A 20,620-nucleotide genomic window follows, 5' to 3' on the forward strand; every position below is an offset into this window, starting at 1 on the left:
AAGTAAATTACTATGATTCAGGACTTTTGTTGTTGTTTTGTTGCTGTGCTATTCCCAGCATACAGCTGACTACTCTACAACCTTGAGCAATTCATATGCAACTGAATTTGGCATTAATCTTTCTGTGCCTCATTTTAATCATGAGTATAATTATTATAAAAATATCTATCTCCTGAGAGCATTGGGTGGCTTCATCAGCTATTACTTTTGTGAATAATAATAGGAGCTCTATAGGCTACTTTAGTGGTTTTTTTTTTTTTTTTTTTTACAAGAAACAGTTTGCTCAAAATAGCAGACATAAGATTAATAATAAATTAACCCCATTGGAGAACTGGCTTGAGAATTATTTGTCTATTAATACTTAAGTCAACATAACCTGCTTCTCTCTTAAGAGAGTTTAATGGCATAAACCTACCAGCACAGTTATACAAACAAGTTGTTTTACAATGTACACAATGTCAAAGAAAACTTCCTTTCCATATGATATGCTTCTCAGAGTTCAGTTAAAGGGGGGGTTGAGACTAGCCAAGTAAGGCTCAGTTAGGCATGCAACAACTACCTCATAATTACAGCAATGTTTTGGGTTGAAACGGACCCTAGAGATCACGTAGTTCCAACCCCTCTGCCATGGGCAGGGACACCTCCCACTAGACGAGGTTGCTCAATGCCCCATCCAACCTGGACTTTCAGCAAGTAAGACTGCTAATTAAATAATAACTTCTGTTCAGGGAATGTTCATTGGCTCTTTACTTTCTGCATTTTCTGGAAACAAATTTGAATTTCAACTTAGCACTGCCTCTCCAGCTACAGTGATAGCTCTGTAAACATGCACTATTTTGCAAAGTAAAAGGAAAAGAAAAAAAAAAAAAAAAAAAAAAGAGGAAAAAAAATGTGCTAAAGTCACCAACTTCAAATAGTTATATTCAAATGCAATTTTGTAAAGTTGCAATAAATGATACCTGACTGACATTTCTAGGTACCTAGCTCTTAAAGGAGTTCCTAGAAATGCAGATAGGTGGCTACATGGATTTTTAAAGTACCCATGTGCTAATTTATCAGGAGAGTTTACATCTTCAGATGCCTTACTATGCAAATATCTTTGCCCTGTTGCATTTAAGCAAACTAACCAGACCCTATCTGCTTAAACTGAAATGCTCACAGTACAGCATAGTTGCAGACAAACATATAAATGAGATGAAGAGAACAGGGAAAACAGTGTTCGTAGGATTAATGTATGCAGCTTTAGGATGGATTCCTAGGATGGAGCAGGCTCCTTGCAGAGAAGAAATCGTATTTCATTATAGATTTTGGTTCAGCTCCTATTTTATATTAGGAGAAAGGTAGATTTCAATCTGAGTCTTAGGTAGCATGATAGACATAAAGGTAGAATACTGTAACATTATACAACACTTCCTAGAAATTTTTCAGGAGGAAAGAATGAAAATTTCTAGGTTAGAATGCACATCTGTGTGGTGAGGTACTTTGGTTTTTGTCCTGGGAGAGATTTTTGCATTCAAGCACAATGGTTACGGATAAGACATATTTCAAAACCATGATAACTGAGGAAAGAATTGAATTTTACCCACCATGCTCTGAATGAAAGCCCTCATGACTACTACCACTTCAAAAACATTAAAAACTTCAGTGCAAGCTTTAGTTTTCAAATGGCAAAATGGCTTTTGAATTATATCATCAGCTACCAAAATATCTGATATATTTTTATGCATGGACTTGCCAGCTCTGCTCTAACACCTACCCACTCCACTTACCTACACATTCCACAAACCTTTATGTTGTCTGCAGTTTTTCTGACATGATGAATAGCTCTGTTCCCCCTCTCCTCCTGCTTTATCATTTCAAAGGAGCAGCTGCACTCACCCTTTCTTATCACAGTAAAGTCTTTCCCTGTACTGCAGTTTCAATTCAAACCCACAGCAAACATGCAGAAACAACAACCACCTCATCCTCTCATTCATGAGGCTTTACACCTCATCCTCTTACTCCCTGCATGGTGCTGTACAGGGACACAATAGACCCCTGCAGCTGACAGAGGAAGAGGGGTAAAAAAGGTGTTGACTTCGTAAGAAGGGAGTAGGAGGGGGACTCTAGTGGCTGTAAAATTTTGAATTTTGTGGTGGGGCGAAGTATTTTCTTTTAGGAAGTGAACAGCACCTGCCACATAAATGCTGCTGCAGTATTTTAATGTCTATTATTGGATATGAAAAACAGCACCTGAAAAAGCACCAATGAATTATGTTCAAGAAAATATTTTCTTTAAAATATGATTAAAACATAAAAAAGCTCCATTTTGAAGCATCATTAACTGCCACCCAGTCTGAATATCCACAACTCCTCCACTTTCTTCTGAAGTGGTGTATAATGGAAATAGACTTGCAAAACAGTTTCAGGATTTACTTCATCCATGTACTCTCAGTTTTCTGAGCCTGAGGACTAACCAAAAGCCTGGCAAAATGCTTTAAGAAAAATCAGAGTCAGAAAAAAATGTCATCATGTGTTTAATGAGCCAAGAACCCTATGGGAAACTATTGCTCCTTATGGGAACTGGGTTTACAAAAATCAAACATAAAAGTACATAGATCCTGATTTAGGAGAAAAAAACCCAAAAAACAAATCAAAACAAAACTCGTCAGCAACCTTATTTTTGTTGTTAATCTTGGCAATATTTTCAGATGGTTGTGGTTTGTCAGTGGCTAGACAGATCCTGCAGTGGAACTCTCCTAGTTTTCTATTATTGGTTTCCATTGCAAAGAAGGATGATGTTTACTTCTTTAGAAGTTCTCTACTGCCAAAAGTACCGCAAGGCTATTGAAGTTCTAACCTGTAACTTTCAAAGAACTCTAGAACCAGTAATTGAAATAAGCTTCACAAAACCTGTGAAAACCAAGTAAACAATTCACCAACTCTGTACTGCAGTAAAGCAGGGCAGTATTCTAAGCAAATATTACACAGCAACATCACACAGTTGTTTGAGATGGGAAATAAGGAATAATATATTTACATGAGTAACTTACCTGAGCTATACTTCAGCATACATAAAGTCTGTAAGTTCATGAGTGATCATACATAGTCAGAAACTCAGAACTTGAATTATATATAATTTGGAAACAGAAGAGAACATACTAAGAGACTAATGTTTCATAACATAGGATCCTCTATGGATGAAGCCTGGAATTTTCTTCTCAGTTTTCTCCTCAAGTTATTGACTTGACCCAAATGCACTTAGGCAGAATTACAATGTAAAAGAGGTTTATCATATTAAGTAAATGCAGTGCTGAAATAGAGCTGAAAAGACATCTATTTTAACTAAATATTTAGTGTAATATTTGGCCTGCAGCATCCACTATGGTCTCTCTGCGTTTCCCATCCTTCACAACTTCAAAATAATAGGTGATAAGTATACCATTGCATAACAAAATAAATAACAGCAGTAAACCAGACAAAGCTTTGAAGATTAATTCCCAGAGGTAGGATGCTTCAAATTGAAACCATAATTTAAAAATGAAAATTTAGAATGTTTGATTTGTTTGTTGATGGTATTCTATCCATGTTTCAATGAGCATTTGTTTAGGTTGTGATCAAGCTAAAAATACATTAAGAAACACATAGTATAGACTTGTTTACAGAGCAAAACAATTAAAATTTCATTATGAAACTAATGCTTTTTATCTAGCCTCAGTTTGTTGTTTTTGTTTTTCAGTGTTTTTGTGTCTGTGTGGTTTTTTTTTTTTTTTTTCTTTTTTCTTTTCTGATTCTAAGGTGATTTACATTGATACTGTTAATTCTATTTACATTCTGATTTATACCATGCTTGGCAACCCTGTAATTCATATTTCTCTTCAGACCAGTCCTATGAAATACTGGTATCCTCCTCATTCTGTTCATATCTGTTTCGGATAAGAAAGAGAAAGATTCAGTGACTCTGAGGCTTATGTCTTAATTACCTTCCTCTCTAGACTCTCTTTAAGCCCAGTTTCATTGATATTAATTTTCTTTGGAATATTCATTATTTTCCTCCTAATGACTATTAAAAATAATAATATATAAACTCATTGATACTATCTTTTTTAAATAACATAAATTTATAATGATGACTCATTCACTTATATTGAGTTGAATATTAGAGACAAGATTTGTAAATAATAAGAGTGGAAGAGAAATAGACAGATGCAGCATTTTTTTAAAGGTGTTTATCTTCTGGCAAATGCTAAAGGGATCACAATTTAAAATGACATTGTTTCTGCAGCTCTGCTGCCTAAAGCAAAACAAGAATATTTCTTTTGATACAAACAAGAGCATTTCTTATGATAATAAGTTATGAGACTCACACAATTATAATTTCTTCATGCATTTATACTTTAGTCTTACTGATGCTTGATTAACTTCAGCTAGTTAACATCAACTTCAGTGCTATCTTATTCAGAATTACTGTTTTACACATTGTAAATTTTCATTCTTTTAAGATTACATAATAGGTTTTTATGGCAGCTCTTGAAAAAAAGTGATTTAAAAGGTTACAAAGATATGACTAGTTCCTTAGTGTGCCTCCCTCGTATATGTAGTCATAACACGAGAAATTTACAGCTGTTAACACTCCAATTTACACACTCAAACAATGGGTGTAGAAGTTACATCAGGAGCGTTTTCAGTGAAGGCTGACTGGCATAAGATCAAAGCTGGCACTAGGGAGGAAAATCAGGCCTTATATACAATGCCATGTAACAGTAAGCTCATCATCATTCTGGTGTAGAGGTTAGATAGACAAGTGCTGCTGAGAACAACTGTGTTCATACGCTGGTGTGTGAAAATTATCAAAAAGATCAAGAAAGTGACCATCTACTGATTACAAGGAGGAGGATACTCAGCATTTACAGAAGGTGAATTAATCTTTTTCCTTCTCTCCTTGGGATGGGAAAACTGAAAAGATGTTCACTGGCACCTATGTAAACCAATTCAGCTCAGTAACCTAGCAGAATCCTCTTCCTTTTAGCTGGTTATTTTTTGCCAAATTAACTAACTGAATTGATACCCTGAGTCAGATAAGCACCTGGGCTAACAGAAGGGAAGAGGAAGGCACTTGCAGCCCAGCCTGGGGACAGGGGAGAGATAGAAGAGCTGGCTGTTGGACACTCAGATGTGCATCTTCCATGCTCAACTTTAGACTAGTTAGTGACAATACATGCTGGGTTTTTTATTGGGTTTTTTTTGTGTAATTCCGGGACTACCAATCCAACCAGATTTCTAAATGTTGCATTTAAAACAAAAAGGAAGTGGGGGGGAGGGTGGTGTGCTTGTGTGTACAAGAGAACAAGGACATAAGAATGAGGACTATTCAGATAATAAAACCAGAGTTGATGACACTCTCCTACAGATATTACAACAGCACTAAATAAAACCTTGTAAACAGAAAGCCAGCAATTGTTTAATTAATTTGTTGTGTTGATATTGTAAACAGCTAACAAAAGACTCCCATACTAACCTCTCCCCTTAAAGAACAGCCACCAACAAAAATTACCATCTGTGTTACACCAATCCATTAAAAAAGCAAAGACTGAAAAAAGTGCATATATAGATAACAATTTCCCTGAAAAGAATTTCAATTTAATTACTGGCATTGGCCCAAATTTGCTATTGTGTCAAACAAAGTGAATATAAACCACTATCACTTTACCATGGTATTTGAATAAAATCCAGTCTGCTTTGATTGCAGTAAAACCAACAACCAACTCAAAACCAAACCTATGCCAGGGACTATCGATCCCATATTTCAGGTCCTTCTTCCAATGTCATAATTTGAAAAGGAAATGGGCAGAAGACAAAAGTGTACACATGGCTGCATACTTAAACCGACCAGGCTTCTCCTGCTTGAGATGACAATGAGGAAGACCTGGTGCTGTGCTAGACACAGAAAAAATTTGCTTCCAGTCTATGCCCTTTCAAAACCAATAGGAAGAATTAGTTTCCTTCTCTTGTGTCTCTCTTAATATCAAGGTATCCAGCATGCTACTTGGCCAGAGCAATGGATTTCTTAGCATAAAAATGAATTTATTGCTTAGCGTTCCGAAGCAGCATTTTTGTATGCAGAAACCTCCATAAATGGAGTAAATGTGGCCTGTGGCTGCCTGAAATACCTTAATGTGACATGTCTCAGGCAGCAGTAACTATTTTTACCTTTTTTCTTCTGCCAGAATTTGTTTCTGGTTGTTTTTGTTGTGGTTTTTTTTGTTGTTGTTTTTTTGTTTGTTTGTTTTTTGAGTGTGTGTGTATTTTGTGGGTTTTGGCTTTTTTATCAGTAAGGTGATGAACTTTGCATATTACTTATGAAAACTAGCCAATGTATATATATATAGACATATATATATATACACACACATATATAATCACAGTTGTTTTGTAAAAAAAAAGCCTTTAATTTGCTTTTTAAAACTTACTAACTTTTTATTACTTTGGACTACATCCTATTATAATCTGGAAAAGTCTGAATGAAACTTCAGTGTATTAATTAAGTGTATTAATTACTTAAATATCCTAAAATTTAGGACAAAACACACAAATATTCAACAGTCCTTTCTAATATATAACTTCTAATGATTGGAGGAAACAAGTAAAGATGGTTTGAATCACTGTGTCCCTTCCCTTTTTCCAATTTGTATAATAATGGATATAACATTAAGCTTCCTTTACTTTTAAAATTTTCTTTCTTTTTCACCTTTACCAGTAAAAAAAAAAACACAAGAAAAAGAATGTAATTCTGTGATAATAAACACGAGCTGTTAATTACAGAGAGGATAGGGAAAGAGCAAAAAAACCCCAAAGTATAGAGCTTTAGATACAAAGGATCAAAGGTCAAGCCTTAGGAAGACATAAAAGACGTTTAGGGCCTGTAGAGCTCTGGTTTAAAAATATACTGTCTTGTGTTTCAATTTCAGATCTTAAGGAAAAAGATACATATACATTTGGTGAAAGTGTTGGATCTAGATACTGGAGAAGCAATTACACTTATAAAAGTAAAATAACATATACCTAGTGTATTTAATGTCTTCAGATTTTGTTTCTAATATGAATACCACTCAAATGCTATAGATGACACAGATGACCCCTTAAAAGTTCAGCACCCCATCAGTCAGGAGCAGCTGAGCTTCCAAAATCAAAACTACATTAGCTTACTAGTTGAAAGATAAAATCAACAGATTTTTCAGCCTCTTTACACAGCCCACAGCTCCTATGCAGCCTACAGCAGGCCTTGCGGATCTCCCTCTGCAGTTCACAGCGCAGCCTCATCCAGGAGCCAAGTACATTATATACTGCATGACTGATGAATCATTTCTTTTTTTCAGCCTGCTCTCAGACGTTGATATTACATACCATATGGCCACTGACTTCATAAATGAGGTCTCAAGGAAGTAATCTGATGGCAGAATGGAAATGGCTTTGCTAAGCAGCAAAGCTGCCAACAAATAGGGTGGAAGACTTGAAAGTGGTGGTTTCATGAATGGAAAATCCTGTATGATCCTGACCTAAGCTCGTATTACAGTAGCATGAAAATGCTCTGATTTCTCTTACTGGTGTAGACATTTTAAAGGTAGAGACGTTTGTAATAATGCTTTTTCCTGGTTTTGGAGTATTATTTAATAACTTTCTATCCAGTAGAATGCAGTTATTTTTTATCAGCACTTCTACTACTTCAGATGCTTTTCTGTTTACTATATTATCTCTCTTGTCTTGGACTTTCCAACAATTGCTCCCATGTACTTAACCTTATTTTAATCTTGATTGTGAACTCTCCTCTTCCTGCTTTTCTGTCCAAAGTTCATGCACCTCAGCTATTGCAGAAATGCTCCTCCTTTGTCTGTTTTTGTTGAAAAACTCATTCATCTTTCTTAAAAAACCACCAAACCCCTCACTTTTTATGGCTTCCTTTCTCTGAGCTCTTAGAAACCTACAGACTCTGAGGGGAGCATTCAACATCACAGACTTCTGACATGGAAATCTAAGTTTTTTTCAAGTTTCTTTTTCAATAAATACGGGGACTAATTAGGAGAAGGAGTTGAACACTGAAGTCTTGAGTTGCTCTTTGCAAAACCCTTTCTCTTGGGAGTGTGAGCAAGATATTTTTGACAGTGATGGAGTATAGGGGAAGAGAATCGTATGAGTCATGTTTCTGTGACTGTGGGCATGTACATGGTAGGTGAGGGAAAGAAGGAAGGAAGGAAGAGAGAGTTACTGGAAATGGTGTAATTACCCTCAAATATCTTTCTAGGGACATGGAGAATTGTGGTCATCTGAGATGAAAATCTGGAACATGGTTTCCTCGCCTCCCCGTACCTTTCCTCTCTGGTGGATATAAAGGTTGCATCAAATCACAGTGGAAAGTTATCTTTCCAGAATGATGATTTAAGACCATGTCTACTTTTAAGCACACAGGAAACACTTTTTATTTTCTCTCTGTCTCAAAGATTTCCAAACTTTTCAGTGGGCGCTTAAAGATAGCTTGTGCAAATTTGAAAATCTGAACATTTTAAAAAAATTCTTTTTAGACTTACATTGCGTTACATTGCTACTTATCACAGTGTAGGGAAACATTTACTTCAGGGGATAAGAAAAACAGAACATGTCTGTTGTCACCTAGGAGTGTTTATACTGGAGTTTTATTTCCACCTGTGAGGCCATGAGGAGCAATTAACACTCATCAACAGTTATCTTACAGGTAGCTTCAGTTAAGTGTTAATCTTTGAGTAACAGCGCCACAATTTTCAAGAAAGTAATCATGGATCTAGCATTTAATGGTATGTACTATTCAAAAAATACACTCAAACCAGAAAATCGTACAGTGCAAACTGAAAAGCCCTGGCCATGAAAACACCTAAAACCAAAAATCTATTTTGTCTTAGCCGTACAGCTAATACCATCAGAGCAGCTGAATCCATGGGCTGCCGTTACTCCATACTTCTTTTGTTCATTACCAGTTTGTGTAAGTTTAAAGGTTTTGGTGAAAAGACCTTACCCGTGCTTTCTGCTCCATCTCCATCATTAATCTTTCATGTTGTTCTGCTATTGCCAGTGTTGCAGAATGGACTTTCTGATATATCATTTCTCCTTCTCGTGTCTGAAAGGTGAACAGCCCTTCTCCTGTGTCACACATCCTGTAGTGAGATTTAAGTAGAACATAAGGAAAAAAATGAGTACTGTGTATTTTTTATCTATTATAAAAATTGCACATCTTGCAGTAGAAAATGCCAACTTTTGTAGTTAAACTCAGGGATTCTGGATGTCTGCAGTTATTTTTTACCATTGAAGAGAGACATATTTCAAGATGTGCAGAACTTCATGAACGTAACCTTTAAATTCAGTTTTAATCATCTGCTGGATAGTGAAAAAGAAGGATAAAAACTTGAGGTAATACAGCCAGCTATTTAAAGCATTGTTTCTAATGTCTGCACTGGTGAGTTGGAGCTGAATTTAATTCTCTTAACCAGTTGATACCAGAAGTACATAGCACATCAAGACTTTGGAAAGCTGACATTTTAAGAGAACATTGGCCAATTAAAAATGCTATTATGGCTGATCACTTCAAAGAAGCTGGATTTAAAGACAGCATGAACAGGGTTAAATTACAACTGTCTCTGTTAGTACATTCATGTGAGGCAGCATCTAAAGCTATCTTGATAATTACAAAAGCCATTCAGTCTATTTGACAATAGGAACAGTATTTCTATAGTATAAGAAGATTAAACATTGATAAAAAAACCCTCTCAGAAATAAAATTTACTTTCTTCTTTTGAGAGAGCAATTATCCTTATGCTATTATCCTTATTTGTGATATTGCTGTGGCATTATTCTGAGGAAGATGAGTGCTATATGGTAAATAAAAGGAGGTCTTGGGAATATAGAAAATGTGAGTAGACAACAATGTTAGATTATTGAGTGACTTCTACTCCAAGGATATATACTGTGTTAAACAGTGGTGCAATTCAACTGATTTATATTAGTAGTTCCATTAAATTATCAGTGTCTGATTTCTGTATTTTTATAGAATTCTTTTTGCAATTTTAGAAACCAAATTTAAAAAACCTTTTTATTTCGTCTGGTACTTCCTGTAAAGTTTTTCAATTATCTATAATGAAATAAGTTGTTGGCTTAAGTCTATGATACTTAACATTCCTCAACAATAGAAAGATTTTCTTTTGTCTTAAAATACCAGATTCCTTTGATGTTTTGGTTACATTATTTTTAAGGACATCTATATTATTTTTAATATCCAAACACCTTCAACATGGCCCCAGAGAGCCCAAGAACTATAAAGCATATTATTGGAGGCAGAAGTAGGTAAAACAGACGTGGTTCTGGAAAACACTTGGTGAAAATAATCAGTAATGATCAGCTGAAATGTTGAAAAGGAAATAATAGTCTTAAGAATGGATGATTCACGACATTATACATAATTCTAGGATAAAACCAGCCTTCCACAACCCAAGACATAAAGAAAATACAATCCACTTTGAAGACAGGTAATATTTGATTAGTATTAATATGATGTGTCAATTAATAAATTAGAAGACAAAAGGTTTGTATTAAATTCCAGTAGAGATCACGATCCCTGCTGTAAACATTTAGGGTATTTTATATCCTTAACCACAATTCCCCAAAGAGTTTCTTGTAGAAAGAAAATGTCTCCAGAGTTTTGCAACATTATTGAAACAGCTTTTCAGATCCCTCAGGGCATCATATAGCTGGTACTCTGCTTTTGTGTAAAGAGATCTTAATAAAATTCAAACAGCATGAAATGGAAAGTCTGGAAAAAATGACGAGGTTTCAGAAGCTAAAGCAAAATATGAACTTTTTGTTGGTTTCAGAGGATAAAAAATCCTACAGAGAAAAAAACAAGGAAGCAGGCAACAAGATGTGATTAAGATTCAGCTTCCCTGGGTCTGGATTGTGGGCTTCCATGGCTAATGGTACGCACACAGCTGCTCAAAACTGGAAATGGAGGAGAGTTATGGGTATCACTTTTAAAATTAAATTTCCCCTAAAATTTAAAATTCTCTTAACTTGCTGTGAAGTTTAAGAGGACTTAAAGGCCCCAAGAATAAAGCAATTGGTATCTTGCATGTTTGAACTCTGTAAAAGCAAGAATGAAACTTTCTTTCTTCCATCTAAGCTTGTTATTAGCAATCTGTCTCCCAAAGGTATGAATCCTTTCGTCATAGTGAAGCTTCCCTGTTCAGGTCCTGAGGATGCTATTGCTTTATTCAGATGAAAATCTGAGTTTAGACCACCTAGTCTAGTCTAGTCTAGTCTCTTCCATTTTCTGTTCTCTTTTGTTCTATTTATAACACCAAGAGCAGCAACGTGTTTTAGGATTAGTTTCAGTCTTTCTAGAACAATGAAACACAAACTAAAATACAAGTGCTCCTAAGCATGATGATGAGGGTGACAGGGAAAAGGCTAAGTGTGCTCTCCTAAGTGTAAGAGTTTTGTCATAAGAACAGAGGACCTTTACTTGTCTTGTCAATGGGGATGGACAAGCCCATGAGCTGAAAAATGTTTATTTACTTTTTTTTTTTTTTTTTTTTTTTAAGCCTCTAATGCATGCCAGATAAGTGTTCCTTTAAAGCTACACTTTAAGGTTTACCCTTGCTAATAATGTGTTGCTTCATTACGATTGAAAGTGAAATAACTGTGAGCAAATTCAAATTTCTATATGTTCAAAGCACACATGGTTGTTTAGTTGCATCCTTTTTGGGTGCTCCAAATTACATTTTTAAATCAGTCAACGAATTGCTGCTTGCAACTTTTCTCAAAAGCTTTAAAACCCCCTCTGTTTTCTTCCAATCTTTTAAAATGAAAAATGACCTTTTCCTAGGCATAGATCAAAACTTGTCATAATTATTACTTTTTGCTTTTCTGCAAAACAGTTTTCTGCTTTTTCATATTTAATTAAAAAAATAAAATTTATGTCAATTTAATAACATCTTCATAACGTTTACATTTTCTAGAGTCACTTTAAAGAAAAGACAAAAGGTGTGGGTCTTTTCCTGATACTCTCACAGTTTTGCAATGCAACTCAACTAACTCAGTATGACCTTCACTGTCAAAAAATGTAAGAGATTTTTTTATACTTCAATTTTTTGATGAGAGACTTAACAGTCTGTAGATTCTTGAAAAATGCTGATGCTAGCTTCTCTATTTCTGTATTTTCCAACTTTAAAACAGGAATGTCATTAACCTATGTTTTAGGATATTTAAGGATTCCTTGCATTACAATTATGAAATGCTTTATCTGAAACAGGAAAGTGCATTTTTTTTTTCCCCGTGTATTACTACAGCATTATGTAACTGGGAAGATAACTAAATCAGCAGTTAAACAGTGTTGCAAATCATCATAAGTTTTATACTTCTTAAAATACTGCCACAGATTTCACAATTTCACATTGTTATTTGGCAGAAGGTGAGAGCTAAGTTTGTGTTCCAAGACAAACTGGATCCAGTGATCAACACTGAAAGTTCCTGCATTTACTCAAAAGTGGGGCTTCTGTTCAAGCCAAAGAGATTTTCCCATCAGTATTGTTGGATTTTTTTTTCAACATTTCCCAGATTCACACAATGTTTTCCCACTACCTCTGCTCACTATAGTAACACCTTGTAGAATTTCCTTCAAAGAGGAAACTTGGTTGACTTGATTTGACCATCATTTACAGATGGCACTTTTTCCCAAAGAGGTTCATGCTCTCATGTCATGTTTGAAACACTTAAAAAGTTTATCAGTGCAATATTCAGCAAATATGAGAGGAAAAGAATTTGACATCTAATCCTCATTTCACTATTTCAGTTAAGGCTAAAAAGCACTTTCACAGTAATGAAGGTTGTCTGAAACAGATGCTCAGAAACATTATTTGCTATAAGTTCTTCATTTAAAATAAATGATAAATGACAACTATAACTAGCAAATTCTTAGTTCTTCCTATATCTGAATCAAATATTTTCATGGATATGAATTATTTCTTTTTACTCACAAATAATCATTAAAGAAATAATCACAGGTTTGCAAATTCATTACACAAAAGTATAAAAAGCTGTAAAAAAAAATCCAAAGAAACAGTATAGTCTCAAATAGGCACTGAAAAATAGAATTAAAATTGTTACTATGAATCAATAGTTATTATGAATAACTATCACTACTAATAACTAAAACATAATAAATGACCACTACTCTAATTTAGCATTTCTAGTTCTTTAAATAAAAAAAGTACTTTAAATTTTAAATGAGAACAGATAATGAATAGGTATTATCCAGTAATCAGAGTGTTAAAAGTTACCAGTACCAAACTGGATATAATTACTGTTGCTTAGTCTGAACTTAATTTGAAAAAGCTGTTTACTCAGATACTTCAAGGCATAGAACTGAAGTTAGGTAGGGTTTATTTCCTGTGTGCTGAAGAAGTTATTACATATGGGAACAGACCTGTAACTGTCACAGGAGAAGTAGTAAAAATAGTAAATAAAAATAAAAAATAGCTTTTATTTCCAGCCTTGGCTGTCAGTCAGGAAAGAACTAATTGGTATGCAGTATTTGACTCTGAATGAACCCCATTATTTCTTGTGTAGTTAAATCTTTGATTTAAAAAAAAAAAAAAGTGGTGGAAACTAGCAATTTTGCCTGCAATTTAATTGGACTATCACAGGAGACACACAAACACCACCTCTTTGGTGGATATCTAACTTTTGTTCTTCCCTTGTTTGTTGTTATCTCAACTTGAGCTAAGCCATTTTGACATAAATCCTGTTTGTTCTTTGTGTGCAAGGACGTTACACAGAGCATACACGAAAAACTCTAGCTAACCAGTAGACCTCACTAAAAAATGAATGCAAAGTTCCCCTGAAAGTCCAAATTCCATGCTCATTCCAGCCTTCAACACATGCTAGGTTGCTTCCATGACACCTCCCAAAGTTGTTCTTTTCTGAGAAAATGAAAAAACAAAACAAAGCAAGGAAAGCAAATAAACTCTTTGTTACTGGGACTTATTTAGGTAAAAAACTCCTTTATACCTAGAAATTCTTATCAAAACAACTTAAAAATAAACTCTGTGTGTTTTTATAAAATTGTAAGTCAGCTTACATGTTGAAAGGATAGAAAATCAGGAAGAAACACACAACAATGTTAATAAGAATCCTAACTTATAATAAAGCAGGCAAAAATGGATACATTTAGTGGAAGAATCAACAAGAAGAAAGATAACTACATAAATAGGATGTGTATGGAACCTAGGTGAACAGGTGAAGAAGAGAAGAAAAAAAAGAAATGTGCACAAAGTGTAATTGATTCAGGTATAGAACTTTGACGGCAGAAGTGGTTAGGAAGTTTGGGACAAGTCAGGAAAAGTGGGGAAAAAGTCCTATGAAAAATCTGTGAAAGTGAAATGAAGGTCATCAACATGAAGCACAGTAACGATATAAAGGGCAATATCCAGAATAAGCAGACTCTCTACAGCTTCTGAGTGTGGCCTGCTACTCAAGCCTATGTGAATAATGAGTTACATTGACATGCTTTGTCATCAGCTTCTCAGTTTTATCTAGAATGTCAAATCAGTATCCTGATGATTTATTATCTGAGAGGCAAATAATGAAAATGACCTAATATATGAGGTATCTGTCTGCCCCCCTTAATGATGGTTATTTCCTGGCAAGAAAAAACAATGCAAAAATTAATTATGCATGTTATCTACTAATTGCTGGCTATAGACATTCCTCCACAACATGTATTGTCATGTGATTGTGCTTCAGCTGAGGTGGGCAACTATTCACCCTTCTTGCACATACTCAAATACATTGTGGTGTTTTAATCTTAAATTAGCTTTGTTTCATGTGGAATCTTCTTGAATTTGGCCTGAGTTAATACAGGGAACAGTGAGTATCACCGAACCTCTCATATGGCTCAGTAACTTGATCATGGACCTTAGCCCTCAATATATGTTCTAAGTCAGATTCTGTATTTCTTGATTCATCCTCAGTGTTTTCAACTTAAAGAAATAAAGAATCCCTCAGTCCATAAAGACAGCTTTCCTCCTAGAGCCATTAATGGCAACATTTTGCAATTCTGAGAAGGAAAAAGCTCAGAGATAGAGTGGAAATGAGCAATGATGATTTACTCCCAGGTAGCTGAGATGCCATCACTCTGAGGAATCCAGCAGTCCTTCTCCAGTATTTCCTAAAGGACGTTAATAGTTTCCAAGTGAGAGCTGCACATCTTTTTAAGATATTATATGTAGTTATAGTGACCAAAATTTTATGTGCTTGTTTGATGAGTAATCTGTTAGTCTTTCTGAACAGAGGTCCACTACCCTACAAATTTTCCTTCTGAAAGGCAGACTTTTTGCATGAATAGTTTTTTCATTTTAAGATTATTTTGTTTTCTGCCTAAACCAAATGATTGTTTAAGTGGTATAATATAAACAACATTTTTCTCATTAACATGTTTTTACTTGGTTTGTCAGATGGGAGAGATTCCTGTACAGTACTAGTGATAATTATGCCTCTTGAGATATTTTTTCTTCTCATTGTCTGTGCTGCCTTTTCAATTGTCTCTGCTCTGCCCTCTGTGACAGCACATTTACACTAGTGGGGCATATATCACACTGCTAAAGCTTCAGGGACACTAATTCATTCTTGTATGTCAGATGCTTTCCACTTTTTGCTTAATGGAAGTGCAGAAAGCAGGCTGCGTCTTTTCTGGACTACATCAGTGATTGTCTTCTAGCACTGTAATTCTCATTTCCCTTGGGTTTATCCCTGTCCATTATAAGACACAGTGGAAAAAAATGTATTTTAGTTTTTATTCGGAGGTTCAGTTTTGATAAGAAAGAGTATTCCATCTGGAATGTGTTTCATACCACTTTTACTTGGTTGCTACCAAGCTTTCCTATCTCTTTTCATTAAAATGTTCTTAGTTATATGAATTACTTTGATACATCAGAATAAATGTAACTGGTGTGATCAGGCCCAGTCAGCATGGATTCATGAAAGACAGGTCCTGTTTGACCAACTTCATCTCATTCTATGACCAGGTGACCTGTCTATTTGATGAGGGGAAGGTTGTGGACATTGTCTACCTGGACTTTAGTAAGGCCTCTGATACTGTTTCTCACAGCATTCTCCTGGAGAAACTTGCAGCCCATGGCATAGACAGGTGGACTCTTTGGTGGATTAAAAACTGGCTGAATGGCAGGGTCCAAAGGGTTGTGATAAGTGGAGTTAAATCCAGCTGGTGGCCAGTTGCAAATGGCATCCCCAGGGTTCACTATCGGGGCCAGTTCTGTTTAATATTTTTATCAATTATTTGGATGAGGAGATCGAGTGCACCCTTGGCAAGTTTTCAGACAACATTAATTTGAGTGGAAGTGTTGATCTGCTTGAGGGTAGGAAGGCTCTGCAAAGAGATCTGGACAGGTAAGATCGACGGGCTAAGGTCAACCGGATGAGATTTAACAAGACTAAGTGCTGGGTTCTGCGTTTTGGTTACAATAACCCCAAGCAATGCTATAGGCTTGGGGAAGAGTGGCTGGAAAGCAGCCCCATAGAAAAGGATCTGGGAGTACTGGTGGACAGCCAGCTGAACATGAACCAGCAGTGAACCCAGGTGGCCAAGAAGGCCAACAGCATCCTGGCCTGTATCAAAAACTGTGTCCAGTGGGAGTAGGGAAGTGATTGTGCCCCTGTACTCGGCCCTGCTGAGGCCACAGCTTGAGTACTGTGTTCAATTCTGGGTGCTACAGTATAAGAAAGACATTGAGGTCCTGGAGCCTGTCCAGAGACGAGCAAAGAGGCTGGTGCGGGGTTTTGAGGGTATGTTGTACAAGGTGAGGCTGAGGGAACTGGGGTTGTTTAGCCTGGAGAAGGCTTATTGCTCTTCACAACTACTTGAAGGGAGGTTGGAGAGAGCATGATGTTGGTCTCTTTTCCCAAGTAATTAGCAATAGGATGAGAGGAAATGGGTTTAAGTTGTGCCAGGGGAGGTCTAGTTTTGATATTAGGAAAAAAAATCTTTACTAAAAGAGTGATGAGGCATTGGAATGGACTGCCAAGAGAGGTGGTGGAGTTGCCATCCTTGGACGTGTTCAAGAAGCATTTATTTAGATGTGGTGCTTCAGGATATAGTTTAGTGGTTGTGGTAGCTGGATTATGGTTGGACTCCATGATCTGGAAGGTCTTTTCTAACAGTAATGTTTTTATGATTCTATGTAATTATGAAATACATCCATTTGTAATGGTAGACATGCTGTGCAGAGGCTCTGTTTTTTATTTTTTAGACCCTGGAAACTAAAGTCAATAAGAGATGTGATATTCTGGAGTTTAAGAAGCTGAATCCCAGTCCTAAGAAGGACTCTGGATTTCACTAATTACCCTCTTGTGTATTCTTGTATTCAGGTCATATTATTTCAGAAATCACTGTAATTAATGCATATGTATATGGAAAAAAATTCCACTTTATGAAGACTTTTGATTGACCCCTTCACATTTTCTTAAAAAAAATACAATCACATATATTATACAGAAAGGGGATTTTTCAAAAACAGGATAAGTAAACCAGTTGTTGACATATTCATAAATACACATGACATTTGCATTTTTGACAGTTTAAGTAATAGAACAAACACGAAAATACTATTAGAGAATTAATTCTGTTAGTTTGTAAAGCTCAAGTCTTGCTGATAATGATGAAATACCATCTAACAGTGTCTTGGACGAGTATCTATGTTTACCAGCTTTGTGAAAAATAAACCAAGAACTTGTAAAATACTATGATCACTTAACACAGAAGCAGCAGTTACGGTTGGCTGTACAACAAAAAAAAACAACAAGGAAAAACAGTGGTCTGAGGAGAAGAAAGAGATTGCAAAGACTACAAATAGACTTTTTTTTTATCAAACCTTTTAACTCATCATGGTTTGGCTATTCTTTTTCATCTCACTTTTGAATGAGAGCAATATAACTTCCAAGTCCCTGAAAGATGGGATCATATTCAAATATGAATACTTGCCACATGACTTCTGCCACATGACTAAGAACTGTTATTCCGCAATGAAGACAAACACATCCCATAGCAATACTGCTCAGTTCCTCTTCCTGTCTTTAGCAGCACTATATAGGTGAAGCAGTGTTTATCTACATGAATACCATTGACTTTGACAAATATAAAAAGTTAGATTTGAAACCCAAATAAGGCTATTACTGGTTAAAATAAATGATAGTGTAATAACACAGGAGCCCTGTGGTAGTGCATCATGACTGGCTACAGCAGAAGCAATAAAACCTAGTACTCCAGGATCCCCTTTTTTTTCCTTTTTCTTCCCCCCCCCTCCTTACTTTTTGTCCTTTTGGAGGCCTAAAGTCACTGTTATAGGAACTAATCCTTGCCCAGGGTGTTGTGGATGGAAATCCTCTTAGATGGTATTTGCTAGAATCTGAATTAATTCTGAACATAATGTGACACAACTATGAACTGACTCGATCCTTACTCAGGAAGTGTTTTGTAAGAAGGAGGTATTTGCCAGTTAAATGACCAAGGAAATATTTTGCATGCATATAGTTGTTCATTTTAATTAATCTTTTTAGGAACTCGGGGTGCTCAGAAACAATGAATAATTGATCATGATCAACCTAAAGTTAAACTAAAGAGAAATAATAAAAAAGAGTTTTGCATGTGTGTATCTCAATAAATATGATACTAAGGTTTTAACACAGGACTGAATTACAAAATACCTAGAAGAGGATTTGTCCTATACTGCCTCAATAACATCTCATGTATGTATTGAATGCTACTGGAAACATTACACCTACCATGATGCAGACAGATACTGTGTTTGCCTCATTGCTCTCCTTTTTATTTTGACAGTAAGCATAGGAAACAGTTATTTCTTGTATTTATATTGAAGTGTAAGACTATATCCACTTAAGCAGAGGAGGGAACATTTCTGGAAGGCTGAACAGGAATTAAATAATACAATTAACATTTTTGATGGATAAATAAAATTAAAAAAATAGAAATAAAAAGTATTAAAGAACTAATATAGAATCAGGTTTAGAACCATAGAACCAGAAAATAAAAGAGTGAATCAATCACACTCAACTATAACGTGTATTAAAAACATCAGTTTTCCCAGTTTATAGAAAATGAATACTGCATTCTTGTTTCAAAAGTGAGATATCCCAAGTGCAAACAAATTATGAACGGAACACACTGAGCACTGTCTGTTGATTTTTTTGCGTTGCAAGTGTCCCCCCTTACTTCTCCCCCCCTTTTAAACTTATGATCAATAATGGTTTTTACCACTTAAAGCATTCACGGTCAGTCACTCTCTGAAACTTTCTGCACACTATGGTATTGTCATGGAGATTAAAGCACTGTTGTCTTCTTTCAATGTCACATTTTCCATCTTCAAGGTATGAGAGCTACTTCTTTGACCATTGTGGCTGCAGAGGAATTTTCAAAAAGTCATATGCAAATATTATGGGCATCCAGGGTGGCCAGAGACACTCATGATGTTATGTACATACATTAATGAATAATTAACATATACTAATGATACCCAAGGACTCATCAACATTAATCTCAAAACTGGCAGGTTGTCAACTCCAGTATGGGAGCAGTCTGCCATAGCAGCAACAAAAACACCAGGGAGGATGAAGCAAATTTTTTTAAATTTTTTTTTTAAAGAAAATCCAAAATCCTGGGTCCCCATAATATTAAAAAAAAAGCGAAAAAGCAAAAAAGCTGTATTTCTAGGATGTTGACAGTAAGAACTGAAGATCTCAGCTGAATCCCATCTTTATGGTCTGAACCTGAACTACACACACATACAGACACAAGTAGTCAAATGATGCCTCTAGTGCTAAGCTGGATGTGCAATAATAACACCACCAAATATTTACAGAAAATATATTATTTCTAAAACTTCATGTGATGCAGCAGTTAGCCATTTTCTGATGTTTTGATAAATGTATTTCCACCTCTGATTAAGAGCAATCAGTTACACTGATTAGGTTCTCTTAGCTGAGTATCTATAAATCCTCTCAAACTATTGATGTTGTACTAGATAAAGACACATCTTACGCTATCTTTAGTGAGTATTTTGCTTAAAACAAAAAGGTTCAAGTAAGAATGGGAAGAAAAGTGGTCATTTGTGTACACGCAACCATCTGTTCATGGTATATATTTCCCCAGACCAGTTTTCTGCATAGCACAAGATGCTATTAATTGACAAGAAATGCACCTTGACAAGTACACCAGAAGAGGGGTAAAACGAAGACTGCACAACAAAAATGGGATAGTAGAATCTAACAGTATGAAATACATCTTCTCTACTGCATATAATTTCTAAGCACAGGAGGCCTGCTCTCTTCCCAGGGAACTTGAGGCATTGTTAGAAAGTAAAACGAAGAAAGCAGTTGTCCTTTGCTGTGAAAAAGGACTAACAAGTTACTTTTACACTGGAGCTTACTTGTCTAGTTCAATATTTCAGAATTTAGGCTTCTACTGTTATATTCTGCCTTAGTAATATTTTTATAAGGCATTTATAACAGCCATGGTACTTCTCTGAACACTGGA

The 20,620-nt window shown here is 35.6% G+C and overlaps 1 protein-coding gene across 1 annotated transcript in view; it reads right to left on the reverse strand.

Annotated features, from left to right (window-relative positions):
* The window catches only part of DOK6 (docking protein 6), a 242,296-nt gene that overhangs the window by 55,202 nt on the left and 166,474 nt on the right, over positions 1-20,620 (reverse strand). The window contains exon 6 of the mRNA XM_051612120.1: positions 9,023-9,161. Coding sequence (XP_051468080.1) covers positions 9,023-9,161 — 139 coding nt within the window. The remainder of the gene's footprint in view (positions 1-9,022; positions 9,162-20,620) is intronic.

Source organism: Apus apus, chromosome 2 (genome assembly GCF_020740795.1).
Source record: "Apus apus isolate bApuApu2 chromosome 2, bApuApu2.pri.cur, whole genome shotgun sequence".
In the NCBI taxonomy this organism is placed as follows: Eukaryota; Metazoa; Chordata; class Aves; order Apodiformes; family Apodidae; genus Apus; species Apus apus.